The sequence below is a fragment of the Leptonychotes weddellii genome, chromosome 6 (genome assembly GCF_054177405.1).
Source record: "Leptonychotes weddellii isolate Sample4059 chromosome 6, ASM5417740v2, whole genome shotgun sequence".
Classification (NCBI taxonomy): Eukaryota; Metazoa; Chordata; class Mammalia; order Carnivora; family Phocidae; genus Leptonychotes; species Leptonychotes weddellii.
The window spans coordinates 136,139,366-136,155,437 of record NC_138374.1 but is presented as its reverse complement, the minus strand read 5'-3'; the positions used below and the strand labels follow the sequence as shown (position 1 = coordinate 136,155,437).

Below are 16,072 nucleotides of genomic sequence, written 5' to 3'. Positions count from 1 at the left end.
GGGATGTTGCATCACTCTGGCTCCCGGCTCACTCTCCAGGGTTGCTTCTGGGCGGTGCCCGCTCATCTCTGTCCCTGCAGCACTGAGGACAGAGAGCGCGGCGGTGCCCCTGGGCTCAGCTGCAGCCTTCTCCTGCTTTAGCAGCTGGTTGCCGAGCCTTCAGAGGTGGTTAGCCCTCTCCTGGAGCCTGTGGAGCACCGAGAGGGGAAAGTGTTCATGCCCGGGAACAAGGTCCTTTTGCACCTCAACCTCATCCGTATGTTTGCCGAGCACCCCTGTCGTCCTCCCCCAAGGCCACCTGGGCCCCGTGCAGCCGGGGGTGGGCAGCCCCGACTCCACGGAGCAGAACATGGTTGCGCCCTGGCTGGGCATTGTGAGGGTGGAGGCCGTCCCGCACAGGGCTTGGGGTGAGAGCGGGTCAGGCGAGAGAGACGAGGGAGGGAGGCCAGAGGGGGAGTCAGGGGAGTGAGGGGCAGGGGCGGGGGGCCACCTGGGCCGCTCCCCCCACCAGGAAACCGCATCACCGAGGTGGGGTTGGAGGGCTTCCTGGCCACCGTGCAGCACCAGGCCCAGTTCTCCAAGTCCAAGAGCGCGTCCAAGGGCCCCGTGGGGCTGCTGTGCCTGTCGCTGGCGGTGAGTCAGTCCCCTGCTCCCAAGCAGGTCTGGGGGCTCCCTCATGCCTTTCCCACAACCACCTCCACCGCTCTTGCTGCCGGACCAGCAGCGATGTCCCCCTGCCCCGCCCCACCCTGTCCCATCAAACGGTCTCTTCCCAGAGGACTGATCCTTATCCCTTTGTCGTCTGTCACCTTCCTTTTCCTCCTTCAGAAAAACTGCTTCTCCCCGCAATGTCCCCCGTACACCATGATCCAGGAGCTGATGCTGCCAAGGGACCCCATCAGTAAGGCCAAGCCCAGGGAGGAGGAGACCACGGCTTCGTCCACCTAGCCCCCTCCCCCTTCTTCAGCAGCTCTGCTCCCTGTGTGGTGGGCTGGCCTCCCTGGGGGAGAGCTCCGGTCGTTAACAAACTCTATCATCGCTGTACTTTCCCCCTTGCGGTTGTCTGAACACTGTTCCAGAACTACACGGAACGTTTGGACTGAGTCTGTTCATGTCACGCGGCCTGAAATGGCTGAAGGGCTTCGCAGCTCTGCTGGGGATGCAGTTGGGCCCTCGGGCGGGGGCAGCCGGGGCTGGGGGGCGGCACCACGCTCCCGCCTTCTCCCTGCCTCCTTGGCCCCGCCGCTTGCTCTCTGCCTGAGCTCCCTGGAGGACAGGGGACAGGCCAGGGTCCGCGTTCAGCCTTTGGTCCAGAGGCAGGCGGTGGGAAGACTGGGCTTGTAAGCCACCGGCACACGCCCGGTGGAGGGGGCACGGGTAGGGTGGACGGTGGGGCTCGGGCTCCACCATTCCAGGCGCCCACTTCTGTGTCTCCGTTGGGCCCAGGCATCTGGTCACTTTGGAGGAGACGGGGACTCAGCTAAAGAATGCAGAATTGGCAGGCTACTTCGGGGAGGGGAGAGGGTGCGAAGTCTCTCCGCATTGGCGGAGTGAAGGCCAAGCACCATGAAGCCCAATACCTTCGCCCCAAATGTTGGCAGTTTGAACCCAGGGACGCCCCGGTGGCAGGTGGGCTGGAGGAGCCTGGAGAGTGGGGGGCCTCCCCTGAGATCACCTATGAACGGGGCCCAGGGAGTATGGAGCTGGCCTCTGGAGAGTTTCCAGAAGCGTCCCTTCTGCCCTAGCATATCCTCTCGGCCCATGGAGATCCGCTCTCCCTGCCCCAAACTCCCGCTCTGCGGGGCTCTGCGGGGCTCAGTGGCTCTGTGGGGCTCAGCGAGGCTCAGCGAGGCTCTGCAGGGCTCAGAGGGGCTCAGCGAAGCTCTGCGGGGCTCAGGCCTCTCTGTGCCTCTGAGCACCAGGCTGCTGAGGAACGTGGGTCGGCCCCCCCCCCAGCACACTGCAGGCCCCTGGGGGGAGTGCCCGTGACTCTAGGCCTGTGGGGTTGGCACGTCGCACGTGCTAGGTCTGGGAGGGAGCACGAGATGGAGCTGAAGGGAGTCTGTCCCCTGGTCCATCAATGAAGGCAGAGGGGCAGGAGGTCTGGGGGACATGGCTTCCGGGGGAGCCGTCAGGGCTGGTGGGACGGAGTGGAGGCTGAGGCCAGTGAGGACCGGCCAGGCCTCTGACATGACCCTCCCCATTTTGTCTTTAAAGTCCTGCGGCTCTGGGGGCACCTGGGTGGCTCAGTCGTTGGGCGTCTGCCTTCGGCTCGGGTCGTGGTCCCAGGGTCCTGGGATCGAGCCCCGCGTCGGGCTCCCTGCTCCTCGCGAAGCCTGCTTCTCCCTCTCCCGCTCCCCCTGCTTGTGTTCCCTCTCTCGCTGTGTCTCTCTCTGTCAAATAAATAAATAAAATCTTTAAAAAAAAAAAAAAAGTCCTGGGGCTCATGGAAGGCAGCTGCTGAGGTCCCCCGACTCTGGGTCCACCGCCTGTTTCGATGGCGTGGGTTCTGTGTCTTTTCCCCTTTGGCCGTGGGGCCGTGTAACCTAGTCTGCCCGACGGCGGCTCGGTGAGCACGCGTCACAGGACGGGGGGTCTCTGGCCACAGCGGGGCCCGGGGGCTTGATGTCAGGGGTGGGGGCTGCCTTCTGTGTCCTCCACCCAATCCTGAGAACCACCACAGTATCTTTTATCCGAGCAGTTCCAGAAATCACACGCACACCACCACGGTTGAAGAATATTTAACTTTTCTTAAAAAAAAAAAAAAATCTTAACCATGAGAGAAAGAAAATACAAGAGTATACATTATTTTAACAGGAAAACAGTCATTTCCATCTCTATATTTTATATATTATATATATATTTATATATATGTATATATACACCTAGCACAGTGTGTATATTCTATCAGTCCGTGGGGAGGGGGCTGCCATGGGGACAGGGGCCAATACTGCCGGTGGCCCCTGGGGATGGTCCTGGGTTAACGTGGGGACTCCAGCACTCGAACCCCCTGCCCCACCTCCTGGGCCCAGTTTTCAGGGCCGTACCTGATACACTGGTTTTTCTCTAGGGAGAGGGTGGGGAAGGGTGGACAGGGGTGGGGTCAGGAACTCCCCGGAAGAGGACAAGTCCTGGCAAGGGGAGAAGCTCTCGGCTCGGGCCACAGAGGCTGGGCTCTCAAGCCAGGTGGGCCGGGACACCTTCCTGCTCCCGGGGGACCCGGTGCTCAGGTCTGGCTCCCGCTTTGGGCCCTGACCCCCGAGCCGCCTGTTAACTAGGAGATGCGAGCTGGCCCTCTGGACCTACCTCCGGCCCCCCAGGAACACAAAATAGGTCTAAGTTATTTACAAGGCGAGATGCACATACAGTACATACATATTTATAGGAAACCAAAGTGACAAAGAAGGCAGGGGCGGAGGTACCCCACACCTCAGCCCTGGGGTCCTGTGGAGAAAGGGAGGGAGGAAGAAAGTGCATTTACACAGAGACTCCTCCTTTCCCCTGTGTGTCTGGGGGGCCTTTCAGATGCAGTCGGAATGCTCAGGAGAGGCCTGGGGGGCTGCAGAGAGGGGAAGACACTGAAACTTGACCGGGACCTGAGCAGACCAAGCGACATGCGGGGCGCCCCCGGGGTCTCGGCTAGCCCACAGGGAGGAGGTCTGGACTCCCACGGCCCCGTGCCCCCGCCTCGGGCCAGTCCCCAGAGGAGGAGGAGGGACAGTCACAGTCCTGGGGGCGAGGCTGCATGCACCGTGCTGTCTTCCAGGAGGGTGTCGGAGCCTGTGAGGCAGCAGGAGCCTAGTGAGGAGCTGGTCTGGGGCGGGGGGGACACCCCCAAACACCCCCCCTCTGCGTTCGGGCTCATGAGAGCGCCTCCTCCCGTGCATCCACCCGGAGCGCCCATCCGGGGTCCCTCATGGGGCGTGCCACACCCCACTCCGGTTCTGTCCCCTGCCCCTGGGTGGCTGCGTGCTGGCCCACTCATTAAGAGCAGGTTTTAGGTGGGACGCCAGCTCCCTGGTTCGTTCTAATCCAAAGAAGGGTTCCCATTTTTAGGGGAGCTTCTGTGGGGTTTCCCTGAAGATCCCTTTCTGAAGCTGAGGGTGTGAATTAACTGCACTCAGGGGGATGAGGACCCCCCGCCCGCCCCCCATGAGGACATCGCCTCGCTCACCGTCCTCCGAGCACAGCCCTGGCTGGCGGCTGTCCCTGAAGTCAGAGGCCAGGGCTTCCCTGGCTGGAGGTGACAAGGAGCTGTCTGTCCATCTAGCCGCCTCTGTGGGGAAACTGCCCACAGGCGTGGTGCCGCCTGATGACTCTCCCGCGAGGGACCTGAGCAGCTCTCTGTGGGCCAGCTCCATGTCCTGGGAGAGCAGCAGGGGAATGGCTGACCTTGGCCCTGTGTGGCAGGGCCCTGGGGGAGGGGCCAGGCTGCCGCTCCCTCGCTGGGCCCAGGGGTGGCTCTGCGCTCCAGGGCGGCTGTGGGGAGAGACCCGGCCGGAGGGCATGCCTCCCTCGTGGGGCGATGGCTCTTGGGACAAGGGGCTGAAGGCCCCAACCCCCCGCCCCACCCACCCACCTTGAGCCTGTTGAGTTTGACGGTGAGCTGCTCGATGGTGCGGAAGATGCTGCCCACGTCCCTGAGGGCCAGGCTGGGTGGGGAGCGGCTGGGGCGCCGGCGACCTCCACTGCCTCCCCGCAGCTGCCAGGGAGGGAGGCCGTCGGGCTGGGAGGGCTCGGTGCTGGAGTCCGGAGGTCCTGCCGGCATGCTGACATAGAAGCAGTTCCCTGTCCCCGGGCAAGAGAAGGACGTCAGGAGGCGGATACAGAGGAAGCAGGAACCACCTCCCGTGCCCCCAGTGCTAACCACACCGACCCGGGGGGCTGGGGATGCCATCCTGCGGACAAGCTCCGCGCATGCTGGCCTCACGCTGCCCACCCGTCCCCGAAAGGCCCTCCTCCTCCAGAAAGCCTTCTCGATGGCCCTTCTGCTCAGCTTAGCCTACGCGGGAGGGAAAATGCTCAGTGGTGGAGGATAAGGAGACGGGAGCGCCTCCCAGTCCTTGAAGGAGGAGTAGAGAGGGGGGCTGGTGGGGAAATGAGCACAGGGAGGCTCCTTCACATCTGCCCCGTCTCAAGCTCTGCCATGAACGTCCTCACAGCCCCCTGCCCCCCTGCCGTCTCCTGCAGGATCCCACAGGCCCCTGGGCTCACATGGGGTCAGCCACGGCGGGAGGGGAAGGGAGACACCAAGGACGTGGGGCTCCGGGCCCCTTGCGCCTCCCGACCCTGTCTCAGGACCCAGCACCAACTAGTGTCCCGACTAGCGCCCGGGGCTCTCCCCTGTCCCCAGGTGCTACTCCTCGTGGGGTCCAGAGGACGCACAGGGGAGCGCCCTGTGAGTGCAGGCAGTGGTCAACTCCCAAAGCCTGGCTCTGCCCCCCCGCAGGCCCCACACTCCAACCCTGGCCTGGTTCTGGCTCCAAGGGGAAGATCATTACCAGCCGCCTCTGCTCCGCCTTCCACTTCGGGTGGCTCAGGCCCTGACTGGCCGCTCTCTGGGGGCACAGCCTTGCTGCCCACCACCTCAGCTGCACCAGCCGCCACCAGCCGCCGCCACCACCAGGGAGAGCAGAGACCAGGAGAGCAGGGAAGGGGAAAGGGGAGCAGGGGAGGGGAGGGGGAACGGGAGAGGAGGGGGATCAGGCAGGGCAGGGGAGGGGGAGCAGGGGAGAAGAGGGGGGCAGGAAGGCGGGCGAAGGCAGCAGGGGGAGAAAAAGAAGGGACAACAAAGTGAACACAGGTCGCACTGAAGACGCCCAGGGTGCTGCAGAGAAGCCGTCCACCGGTTCACCGAAGGGCAGAGAAGGAAGGTCAGTTCCCAGAAACCAGGAGAGGGGGCGCCTCGGGCAGACAGGGCGAGAAGTGCAGCGGAGGACGGGACCCCACCCTGGCCCCTCGGGAGCACCTGCCTCACTCCATCCTTCCTGGTGGGGGACCCCCCTCCCTCGGCTCACTGCTCTGCCCAAAGCCGTCTGGAGCCCCCATCCCAGCTGCTCCTGGCTCTTCGGGCTTTGACGCTGCCCACGGCCGCTCCGGCCACGTCGGGTGGCCACGCACCCTCCCGGCTCGGTCGTGTGACCCTCCCATGCCGCCGGGGCCCCGTGTCAGGTGAGCCCCCCCGGGAGAGCCACACGGTTTCCTCAGGACGCTGGTGGGCAAGGCAGTGCTGACGTCCTTGGGCTACGGTCACGTTCAGGGTCACACGGACACTAGGGGATGGGCTCTGAAGCCCGGCGGTCCGACCCCAAAGCCTCTGTGCGGCGTCAGCGTCCCCTCCCGGGCCCCGGCGCGAGCCTCTGCCCACACGGCCGGGAGGATGAGGCGTCCGGGAGACTCGCCTCCACCTGGTCAGCCTGTCTCGTTGGGACAAGCTGATTTACTTTACCTTTTCTCACGACTTTGTAACTCCCTGCTGCCTCGGTGCTTGAGGCCTCTTCCTCTGCGTTCCTGTCCAGCTCGGGAGACTCCCAGACCCCAGAATTCCTGGCCCGGGGGGGCAGCCGCTCCAGAGGGCACAGAGCCGCGTCCTCCTGCTCTGGTCCTTCACCCCCAGGGGGGGCGTGCCGTGGGGAGCCAGGGCCCGCGGGGTGACAGGTGCTGCTCACGAGAGACGGTGTAGGGGTGAGGTCGTCCTCGGGCTCCCCGGCGGGCTGTGCTTCCGGGGGGTGACCCGGCAGCAGGCTGCACAGGATCAGGTGCCGCAGGCTCTCCACTGGAGGGGAAAGAGGATGCTGGCTTCCCTGGCACGGGGCCCGGGGACGGCATGGGGGTGCTACTCCCCCCGCCGACTCCCAACGTCACAGGGCGGAGCTGGTGGTGGGGACAGGGGGTCACAAGGGTCTCCTCAAGAGGGTGCAGGGAGAGCCCTCTGGCAGGTGGGGGCTGCAGGTGTTGGCCAGCACACCGGGGCCGTTGGGCCGGCAGGCACTCACCGTCTTCCAGGGCTGAGTCGGCGAGCCCGTCCAGGAACAGAGGGACTGCGAGGGGCAGGAGGATGGGGTCTCTCGTCCGGCCGCCCCTGCTCTCTCCACCCAGGGCTGCGGAGGGGTGAGGCAGGGCACCCAGCTCCTCCTCTAGGCTGCCCTCCTGCTCGGGATCCTCCAGCAGGGCCGGGTGCTTCCCCTTGGCCCTCGGCTGGGGCCCAGTGCCCGCTGCGGATGGGAGGGCAGCGTAAGGCAGGGGAGGGAAGGCACGTGGGGGCCGACCCCATGCCCGGCTCTGGATTCGAGGGGCTGGAACCCTGACTGATTCATTCCACGCATGTTTACTGAGCACCTACTATGGCCAGACACCGTCCCAGGCTCTTGGCATACACCAGAAATGAAACAAGGATCCCCGCCCACGTGGAGCTTAAATTCTGGTCAGGAGACACTCAGGGAGCTCTCTGAGAAACACGGGTGGGCAGTGCTGTTTACAATGCTGACGGAGAGCCAGAGAAGGCACAGACCGGAGGGGGCAGAAAAGGGACCCAGACGCGGAGCCCGCCAGGAGATTTCTCTCTAAACCCAGGGTTCTATGTTCTTCCCCGAAGAAACTCTCAGTGAGATTCCTGTGTGGGACCCCTCGCCCCCCGCCAGCCCCATCCCAGGGACGGTGTCCCACAGGCATGTCATTCTCCACGGAAACGCTCAGCTGCAGGAAGCAGGGGCCCCTGGACTCCACCCCACTGCGCTTCTCCCTCCACGGCCAAATACCTGTCCCCAGAGAGCCAGGGTCGGAACCTCCATCCAAGCGAGCTCGTCTACACTTGCTCAGGTCCGCTCTCCTTTCCCTCCTGGACCCCCTTTTCTCACTCACTTCTCTGTTCTTATCCAAACCTCACACTTCCGGCCCTGACGGCCTCTCCCATCACCTCCCGACCTGTCCTACCGACACTGGACCAGGGGGTTCCCACAAAGACAGTTAAGGGGACATACCTCCGGGCAGCTCCCCGGGCTCTGGTTCACTGTGGAATACTTCTGAGCCATCCAGCCGGACCCTGAGGGAAGAAACCACCAGAGGTCACCCGCCGGGGTTCTGACTCTCTGCCAGCCAGGAGGGGCGAGGTCTCGGATGCTCCCTGGCCTCCTGCGTCAGAATGGGCAGCGAAGGCAGGTCTGTAAAGGGAGGTGTGAGGCTTCGGCACCTGCCGTCGGTCGGCAACCTGGGGGGGAGGGTGGATGCCGGCCAGCTTCTCCTGGTCCCCGCGGCATACCCTGCACCCCACCTCAGGCGTGGTCTCCAGGACAGCCAGCTGGGGGTGAGCACACGGGACAGAGGACAGGGGGGTGAAGGGCTCAGAGGCAGCAAAGAGGTGGCCTGCAGTGGGGACGACCGGGGCCCGCGGGTGAGCACCTGCTGGGTGTGGGGCTCTGGTGTGTGGGCTCCTGGGCACCCGGGGCTGGGGGACGGGCGAGCGTGGGGGCAGCTCCCGGGTGCCGGGTGGCGTTCCGCACGGCCTCCTCCAAGAGCTCCATCCATCTGTGGCTCGGCAGGAGCAGAGAGGGCTGGTGGTGAGAACGAGGCGGGGCGGGGCGTGCCCCCCCCCCCCGCCAGCCGCCTGTAGGCACCCTCCCCACACCGCCCGGCGGCTCCCGTGGTGGTGCAGGGCTGGCCGCCACGTGCCACGGAACGCCGGCCCAATGCTGCGCTCTGGCCGAGGCACGGTCTAGCTGCTCGCCTCCTCCACACGAGGCCGAGAGGCAGCAAGACCCACGCTCCACAGAGGAGTCCTGACCCTGAGACACCGTCTGACTCAACCAGTCTGTGCCGAGTCACGCCCCCCATCGGCCGCCCAGGGGACACGGGGTGGGTGGGTGGGTGGCGGCCCTGGAGGCGGGGGTCCACCAGGAGCACGTGGACGGAGGAAGCCTGGAGGGGAAGGGAGACCCCGAGGGCAGGGAGCGGGAAGAAGCGAGAAGAGCAAGGAGCACTGGTGACGCTGGACTCGGGCAACGGCGGCGGCCCCGGAGCCCCCTGCACCTGCCCTGTCCCCGCCGGCCCGCGCCCCGCTCACGGTGCGCTGCTCATACACACCGCCCTGGCCCCAAGGGGATGGCAGCTACGTGTGGCCCCGCAAGTCTCACGTGTTCTTGTCTGACGACGTCAGTGCCACCAGCTCGTAGATCTGGGGGGGGCCCAGCTTCGAGGTGCAGATGATGAAGAAGGCCCGCTTGTCTGTGCGGGGAGGAACGGGGAGGGTCAGTGCAGGCGGCAGAGGCCGACGGCAGCCTCGGAGCCCCGACCCTCCACTCGGGGCGAGGACCGCGGCAGGACACGCACCGGGTCAGCGGACCACGCGGGACCCACTGCCGGGGACGGCACTCGCGTGTCCCTTCTCAGCCGCCCCCCTCCCTCCGCTCCTAACAGTGAGGGCGGGAGGGCCAGGGGCTTCGAAGCCCATCACCGCCCACAAGCCCCGGAGGCAGGGCAGGCCTCGGCCCGAGGGAGAGACGAAGACAGTGAGCCCAAGGCCCTTTCCTGCCTCTGCGCTCCGGGCTGCCCCCCCATCCCGGGCCACATCCTCCGGCTCAGGAGGTCCGCGAGGGAGCGGGGAGCGTGGCCCCCGGGCTGCCCCCCCGCCCTGCGGGCACCTGTGGCCACGGAGCGGATGAGCACGGCGTTGAGCTTGAGCACGGGGCTGAAGGTCTGCTTGCTGTCCGAGGAGCCCGCGGCCGTCTTGCTGTGGCATTTGAGTAGCAGCTTCTCGTCCTGCTTCTGCAGCAGCACCAGGAGGTCCTCCAGCAGCAGCACGTGGAGGTCTGCAGGGGGCGCGCCGTCAGGAGCCCCCGGGCCACGCAGGGCCAGAGGCCGTCGGGCGGTCTGCCCCCCCCGTGGCCCCCTGGGTGTGCGCCCAGTTCCCGCACACCTACCCAAGCTCTTATCCTTGCTGATCCTCCAGGTCAGGGGCCCCTCGTGGACCATCCTTCTGGCTGTAAGGTCCAGGCTCTGTAGGGAGACACCATCCGTCCATCCATTCAAACGCATGTGAGACCGTCTAGGTGCCAGACGCCCGGCGGACGAGCTGGGGGCCAGCAGCCAACAGGAGGCGGACTTTGCTCTGACGCCCCACCGGACCTCTCCCACACCCGACCCTGTCTTATCCTCTCCCCAGCACCTCAGGTTCCAGTGTCCAGTCCCGCCGGTAGGGCTGTCTGCCCGGGTGTGCGTGGGGTCCCACCAGGGCACCCCATCCCAGACCAGCCCATGCCACCTGCTCCGAGTCCCTCCAGGCCCCGGCTCTGCTCCCAGGGGTGCCCCAAGTGGGTGTGGGGGGCTGGCCGTGCTGGGCCTCCCACCTTGAACTCTGCCGCCAGGGGGTTGCTGGCCCTCTCCAGGGACGTGGTGTCCAGGCGTTTCTGGTAGCTCTCCAGTCGGTGTTGGTTCTCCGTCTGCTTCACCGCTTCGTTCACATACTTGAGGATTTCCCGGCACTGGTCCCGCGCCCGGCAGAGCTTCTCGTGCTCAGAAGTGCCACCTGCCGATGGGGCAGAGGTGGCGGTCGGGGCTCCTGAGAAACCTGTTGGAACCCGCCGTGCCTGGCAAGCCGGCAGGCATGGGCACAGGACCGCCGCCTTGGCCTAATTGAGGACCTCGAACAGAAGGGTCCCTGTCACTGAGGGTCCTCGGTTCCAGACCGCTGCTCTCTGAAGACACCAGCAGCTCTTGGGAATTGCCGTCTGGACCGCAACCAGCCCCAGGGACACAGGGGAGGCCCGGGGGCAATGACAGTCTCTGGGGTGCCACTCCATACCCGAAAGCCAACGCCCCAAATGCGAGGGCACGGAGGCATGCTCAGGACCCCAGGGGGCTGTACTTTTGGGCACCGCACAGAGGCGGTGCCCAGCAGGGGGATGGACGGGCGCTGAATGCACCTTGGCCCCGGTGTGGGACCATGGTCACAGGGGAGTCCCTGCGTGCACCTGGATGCTTCCATCAGATCTGCCCCGGGGCCACACACAGGCTGGAGCGGCCCTTCCCTCCTCCCACGGCCTTGTCTTCCTCAAAGCCCGGGTACAGTCACTTTCTTTGAGACTGACCCTAACAAGGCCGGGACGAAGACCCCGAAGACCAGAGAAGGTCAGTGCTAGAGCGGGGTCTGAGTGGGGCCGTGCCCCCCACGCCCTACCGTCCGTGTGCTTGAGGACGCTCTCCAGCAGCAGGGGGTACTTGGTGAGCCGCTGTATCTCCGAGATGATTAGGTCTCTGAGTTGCAGCCGCCGGCACTGAGGGTGGCTCTCGGCCTCCTGCACGGAGAGCGGTCAACCTGGTCAGGAGCTGGCCGATGGGCGCGGGGCCCGGAGGGGAGGGAAAATCCCAAGTGGGTCCTGACCCCAGAGAGCAACTCCTTAAATATTTAGGGCAAGGTGGATGAGGGCAGGGAGAGAACCCAAGGAAGGGACGTGGCCAGACAGACACCACTGAGTAGCTGCTGCGCCCATCTTACGGACGAGGAGGCGGACATCCGCCTACAGGCCCACAGGTACTAGGAGGTGAACAGGGCCTTCTGACTGCGAATCGGGGCTCCTTTCAGAGAGCAGCGGTCTGTCTCGAGAGCGGGCATGGTCCAGTGTTTCTGGGGCAGTGGGTGGGTGCGGGGAGGCGCTGGGCCGCCCCCCAGGGTGGAGGAGAGGCCAGCGCGCCCACCCCAGGGGGGCCAGGAGGGCAATCCAGGAGGTCCCCGGTGACCCCGGCTCACCCTCCTGGCCGCGGACGTACCTGCATGAAGAGCTGGAAGCGGCTCTCCTTGCGCTGCTTGGTCTTGATGAGCCCCAGGGCGATGGACTGGTAGGAGCAGAACTGGGCAGCCACCTGCTGGAGCTCCTCCCGGGCGGGGCCGTCGAACTGTGGCACAAGGGACACCGCCCAGGCGTCGCCCCCCTGTCCCCCATGCCATCCTCCACCACTCCTGCCGCCATGGGAAAGGGGACCCGTCTCCTCCCGGCGTACCCGAGCCAGCATGAGATCACCGATGTCTTTGATAATGGGGCCCTCCTCCCGGAGCTTTCTCATGGCCTCGCACCAGGAATCTGGGGCAGAGAGAAGGGACACGGAAGCCTGGGGTGGAGCTGCGCTGCCGGGCCCTCCACGACCAGAGAGGGGAGCTCATGGCAGCAGGGCTGGAGGGGGGCGGCGGGGAAGGGTCTGGGCGGGGAATGCTGGTTTCCGGGCCAGGGAGAGCTGGTGAGGGTCGTCTGCTCAGGGAGGCCCTGGCATGGGGGTGGACCGGGGACAGAGACCTGAAGGCTAGCCGGAGTGTGTGTGGGGGGACAGCGGGCGGGAAGGACGGGCCCCTCACTGTGGATCTCGATGAGCTCAGGCAGGTTGGGGAAGAGCCGGGCCAGCTCGTCCCGGGGCATCAGGTTCTCCTTCTTCATCCGCTGGTAGAAGATCAGGTCGAGGACCCGGAGCGTGCGCAGGTGGGAGGCTTCCGTCACGAACAGCTCTGAGCGCGGTGTTGCAGGATGGGAGGAGGACAAAGCAGGGGAGGTCAGCAGGTATCCGAAGTGACGACCGTCACCCCAAACCACCTCACTTCTGAGGCAATGGAGCGCTGGTGTCTGAAGGTCCGGCAACGTCGCCACCCCCAGGGCAGGAACAGTGACGTCGACCTGGTCCCGTCCCCCCGGCGCCGCCCGACTTACTCCCCGCCGAGTGCGAGGCGCACACCCTCACCGTTAATGACCTCCTGCCGGTCAATCTCCCTCTGGCTTAGCCCGGCCACCACGTCCTTGCCCACCGTGTGCTGCCAGTTCTGGGCGTCCAGCTCTGGCTCCAGGTCCGACAGCTGGCCCAGGTCATCCTCTAGGAGGTGGGGGAGGAGGGCGTCTGTGCAGAAGCCCAGGCTGGGGGACTCAATGCTCCTGGGGGAAAGGGGGCAGCTTCATGAGGAGGAAGGACGCACACGAGGAGTTTGTGCTCCCCGCTTGCCCCGTGCCCGTGGGAAACCAGCGGCTGTGGAGACGAGATGCACGCTCCACCAGCCGCTCGGGGGTGGGAGTGCAGCTGGGGCGCCTCACTCACCTGCGGCCCATTTTGGGGGTGAAAGGAGGGGTTGGGTTCTCCAGAGACCTGTGGAGAGAAGTCAGCTCTCAGCACCCGCTGCCCCTCGGCCCTGAGGCCCCACAGCTGCCCGAGCCCCCCCGGCTGCCCGAGCCCCCCCCACCTGGTGGAGAGACTGGAGGCAGAGGATGAGGCTGACTGGTGGAGGCGGGCGGCCTCCGCGGCAGCGTCCATGTCCACATCACTGCGAGAGCGGGGCACGTTCTCTGCCTTCCGGGACCGCTTCATCTCTTCCCGGCCCTTCAGGCTCTCAGAGCGACCCAGGCGGATCTCTGAGCGGGAGCTGGGGGAGCAGGGCAAGACACCCTGGGGTCTGGCAGCCTGGACGGCTATGGTCTGCTGCCCTGACTCAGGGGTTCTCCCCTAGCCCCTGCAGGGGCCGAACTTCCCAGGGACAACTCCCGCCGCTGCCCTACAATCTCCCGCCTCTGCTCAGCCTCTCATCCTCCCCGTGACCCATCAGGAAGGTGAAATTCGGGACCAACAGACCAGACGTGTGCTGTGGACAGACGCCAAAGACCCGATGCCCACCAGGACAGCTGTGGACACCAGAGGCCCTGCTCCTGGGCCGCGTGCTGGCCAGTCCCTCTCGCCCTCGGCTCCGGAGCAAGTCAGCCCCCACCGCGGACTCTGCTCTCCTTTTATAGGACTTCCTACCAGGGAGGCGTAGGGGCCTCCCTCTCACGCTCGTGCTGGCCTCCTCACTGGCAGGCCTGGCGGACAGTCTACCCGCCGCCGGGCTCCGGCTTCAGCTGCGGCGTGGGGTCTCCCGTTCCTATCCTGCAGCACACTTCCTGGCTTGCACTTCCCCTCCTGGGGGCCGGCCGGCTCGGGGGGGCCTGGCTCCTGACGGGCAGGAGGCTGCCCCCCGGCAGCCACGTCTGGCCACCGTGTGTCCCTGGGCCTTGAGAGGCTGATGGCCGGTGCCACTCCTGTCTGCGCCCTGCAGTGCACGAGCACGGTGACGATGGCACCCCTGACCCTGGCTGCCCCCGGATGGCGCCTCCCCGCGCAGCCCTGCCGACGTCATGTACATCCCGGCCTGCAGGCAGGACCACGGACGGCCTGGAGAGCGCAGCAGGCTGCCGCAGACGAGCCAAACGGCTCGGTCTCCGTTCACCGCGTCTCTCCGAACTGCCCAGGACCCAAGCGCAGCCGCCCCGGGTCCGGAGGGTTAGAAGCCCCGCTGCCAGCTCATCTCCTCAGAACAGCCTCCGACCGAGTCTGCCTACAGCACCTGCCCCAGTGTCCCCAACGGGCCGCCGGCGAGGCTCCCGCGCTGAGCCTCCCAGTCCCCACGGGTGAGGAGCGGGGGGGCACACCCTCCGCTGGCCCCCAGGCCCTAGAACACTGCCTTCTGGAACCGCGGGCCCCTTTCTTCGGCCGACCCCTGCCCCACAGTGCTGCCGAGAGGGCCGGCGAGCTGACCGTGGACCCGGGAGCCTGGTGAGTGCCTCGGGGCCCGGGTCATTACCCGGCAACTTCAAGAACACCAGTTTGCAAAAGGCCTCACCTTATTCTCAAAATGTTGATGTTCCGTCTATATAACCATTCATTTGATGCATCCGTGACATCAGGCCTTCACGTCACATACTTTATACATTTAGTTCACTCGCTAATATTAGAACTCAATCTCTCAGCTCAGGACAAACGTAACCTTCCTCTTCCCTTAAACCTCTGTTCTCACTACGGCAGTCTTCCCGCACGCACTCACGCAGCTTAGGGGCTTACTACAAGCAGGAGTGACCTTGTGCGGGCAGGAACGGCAGACTCACGGCGTGATGATGGTTTTGGAGGTAAGATGGGTGACTACCCAGGCCGCTCCCTGGTGAGTGGGTGCGCGCCTGCTCAGGGGCTCAGGCTCGGGTGCACACGTGTGTTATTTCTGCACACGCGGGGCCATGGGGACTACGGCTCGAGGGTGACTGAAGGTACGTGCTCGGAGCTTTCCGACCACAGGTGGTTTTCACTGAGAGCTGGCTGGAGAGTGTGAGACAGGACGGAACTGCTGTCCCACCACAGTCGAGAGCAAGTCCAAGAGCACGTTTCCAGCCAGAGAAGAGTTCTCATTAGAACCTGGCCAAGGTGGACAACATGCTTGCAGACCCCTCTCGTTCTTGAGAAGAGCGGTTTGCTCTGAGACGGCAGAACCCCATCTCCAGCGCTCTTCCTCACAGGCGCCACGACTGTCTCCGTGTGACCTCGCTATTTCTGGGACCTCCCCCTGCCTCCCTGCCCCACGGTCTTCCTGGCCTTGTCACCTACGCTGTCAGGACTAGCTGCTCTAGTCCAGCCTTGGCACAGACGCTGCCCAGTAGCCCAGGTGAACTGGAGCAAATGCTAAGGGCAAGCAGTCCCTGGGCTGGGAGGTCAGGGGCTGGGCTCCGTCCTCCGCCGGCCTGATCGCCAGCACACGGCAGGTCCTTTCCTGACAAGCCCCAGGCGGGGAGGCTGGGGGAGCGGTTGCGAGGTCTGCGGCGGGAACCTCACGGTCTAGGGGAGTGGACGAGGTAGCTGGGATCGACACTGGCTGCAGACCCCGCCCAGGCTCCCCTCCTCAAGGAGGTGGCACCTGGCCCCCCTCACCTGTCGCTCTCCAGCAGGTCCTCAGGGAAGCTTCCAGTGGACAGCCGCTGCGTCCCAGGTTCTGGGGTATCATACGGCTGGTTGTTCTCAAAGTGCTGAATGATGTTCCTCACGTTGCCTGGTTTGACTGGAAGCAGAAAGATAACGAAGGGTACTCTGCTTTCTGTTCAGGGATGGTGTCCCAGGACCCTCGCTCCCGCCTCGCCCAGAAGACAGAACAATGAGCAAGCATGGATGACAGCAGACTGGGCACAGGACCCGGAGACGCGGTGCTCGTCCTCTGGCCTGGGCTAGCTCCTGGGACTCGTCCTCTGGCCTGGGCTAGCTCCTGGGACTCGTCCTCTGGACTGGGCTAGCTCCTGGGACTCGTCCTCTGGACTGG

The 16,072-nt window shown here is 65.3% G+C and overlaps 2 protein-coding genes across 10 annotated transcripts in view; one reads left to right on the top strand and one right to left on the bottom strand.

Moving 5' to 3' along the window:
• The window catches only part of LRRC71 (leucine rich repeat containing 71), a 10,429-nt gene extending 9,345 nt beyond the window's left edge, over positions 1-1,084 (top strand). The window contains exons 13-15 of the mRNA XM_006748562.3: positions 145-256; positions 512-633; positions 829-1,084. Coding sequence (XP_006748625.1) covers positions 145-256; positions 512-633; positions 829-948 — 354 coding nt within the window. The 3' untranslated portion in view covers positions 949-1,084. The remainder of the gene's footprint in view (positions 1-144; positions 257-511; positions 634-828) is intronic.
• A 1,641-nt stretch (positions 1,085-2,725) lies between these two features.
• The window catches only part of ARHGEF11 (Rho guanine nucleotide exchange factor 11), an 80,892-nt gene continuing 67,545 nt past the window's right edge, over positions 2,726-16,072 (bottom strand). For 8 of the 9 annotated variants that reach the window (XM_081825385.1, XM_081825382.1, XM_081825387.1 and 5 more), the window contains 20 exons: positions 15,691-15,817; positions 13,208-13,387; positions 13,066-13,113; positions 12,718-12,905; positions 12,341-12,487; positions 11,992-12,071; positions 11,761-11,886; positions 11,171-11,288; positions 10,341-10,519; positions 9,915-9,990; positions 9,636-9,803; positions 9,129-9,219; positions 8,398-8,523; positions 7,980-8,041; positions 6,996-7,214; positions 6,449-6,775; positions 5,502-5,591; positions 4,580-4,788; positions 4,175-4,364; positions 2,726-3,780 (listed from right to left, as the gene is read on the bottom strand). In XM_081825385.1, coding sequence (XP_081681511.1) covers positions 3,722-3,780; positions 4,175-4,364; positions 4,580-4,788; positions 5,502-5,591; positions 6,449-6,775; positions 6,996-7,214; positions 7,980-8,041; positions 8,398-8,523; positions 9,129-9,219; positions 9,636-9,803; positions 9,915-9,990; positions 10,341-10,519; positions 11,171-11,288; positions 11,761-11,886; positions 11,992-12,071; positions 12,341-12,487; positions 12,718-12,905; positions 13,066-13,113; positions 13,208-13,387; positions 15,691-15,817 — 2,810 coding nt within the window. In that variant the 3' untranslated portion in view covers positions 2,726-3,721. Of the gene's footprint in view, positions 3,781-4,174; positions 4,480-4,579; positions 4,789-5,501; positions 5,592-6,448; positions 6,776-6,995; positions 7,215-7,979; positions 8,042-8,397; positions 8,524-9,128; positions 9,220-9,635; positions 9,804-9,914; positions 9,991-10,340; positions 10,520-11,170; positions 11,289-11,760; positions 11,887-11,991; positions 12,072-12,340; positions 12,488-12,717; positions 12,906-13,065; positions 13,114-13,207; positions 13,388-15,690; positions 15,818-16,072 lie in introns of all 9 variants that reach the window. The other variant, XR_014146658.1, reaches the window with a different exon arrangement.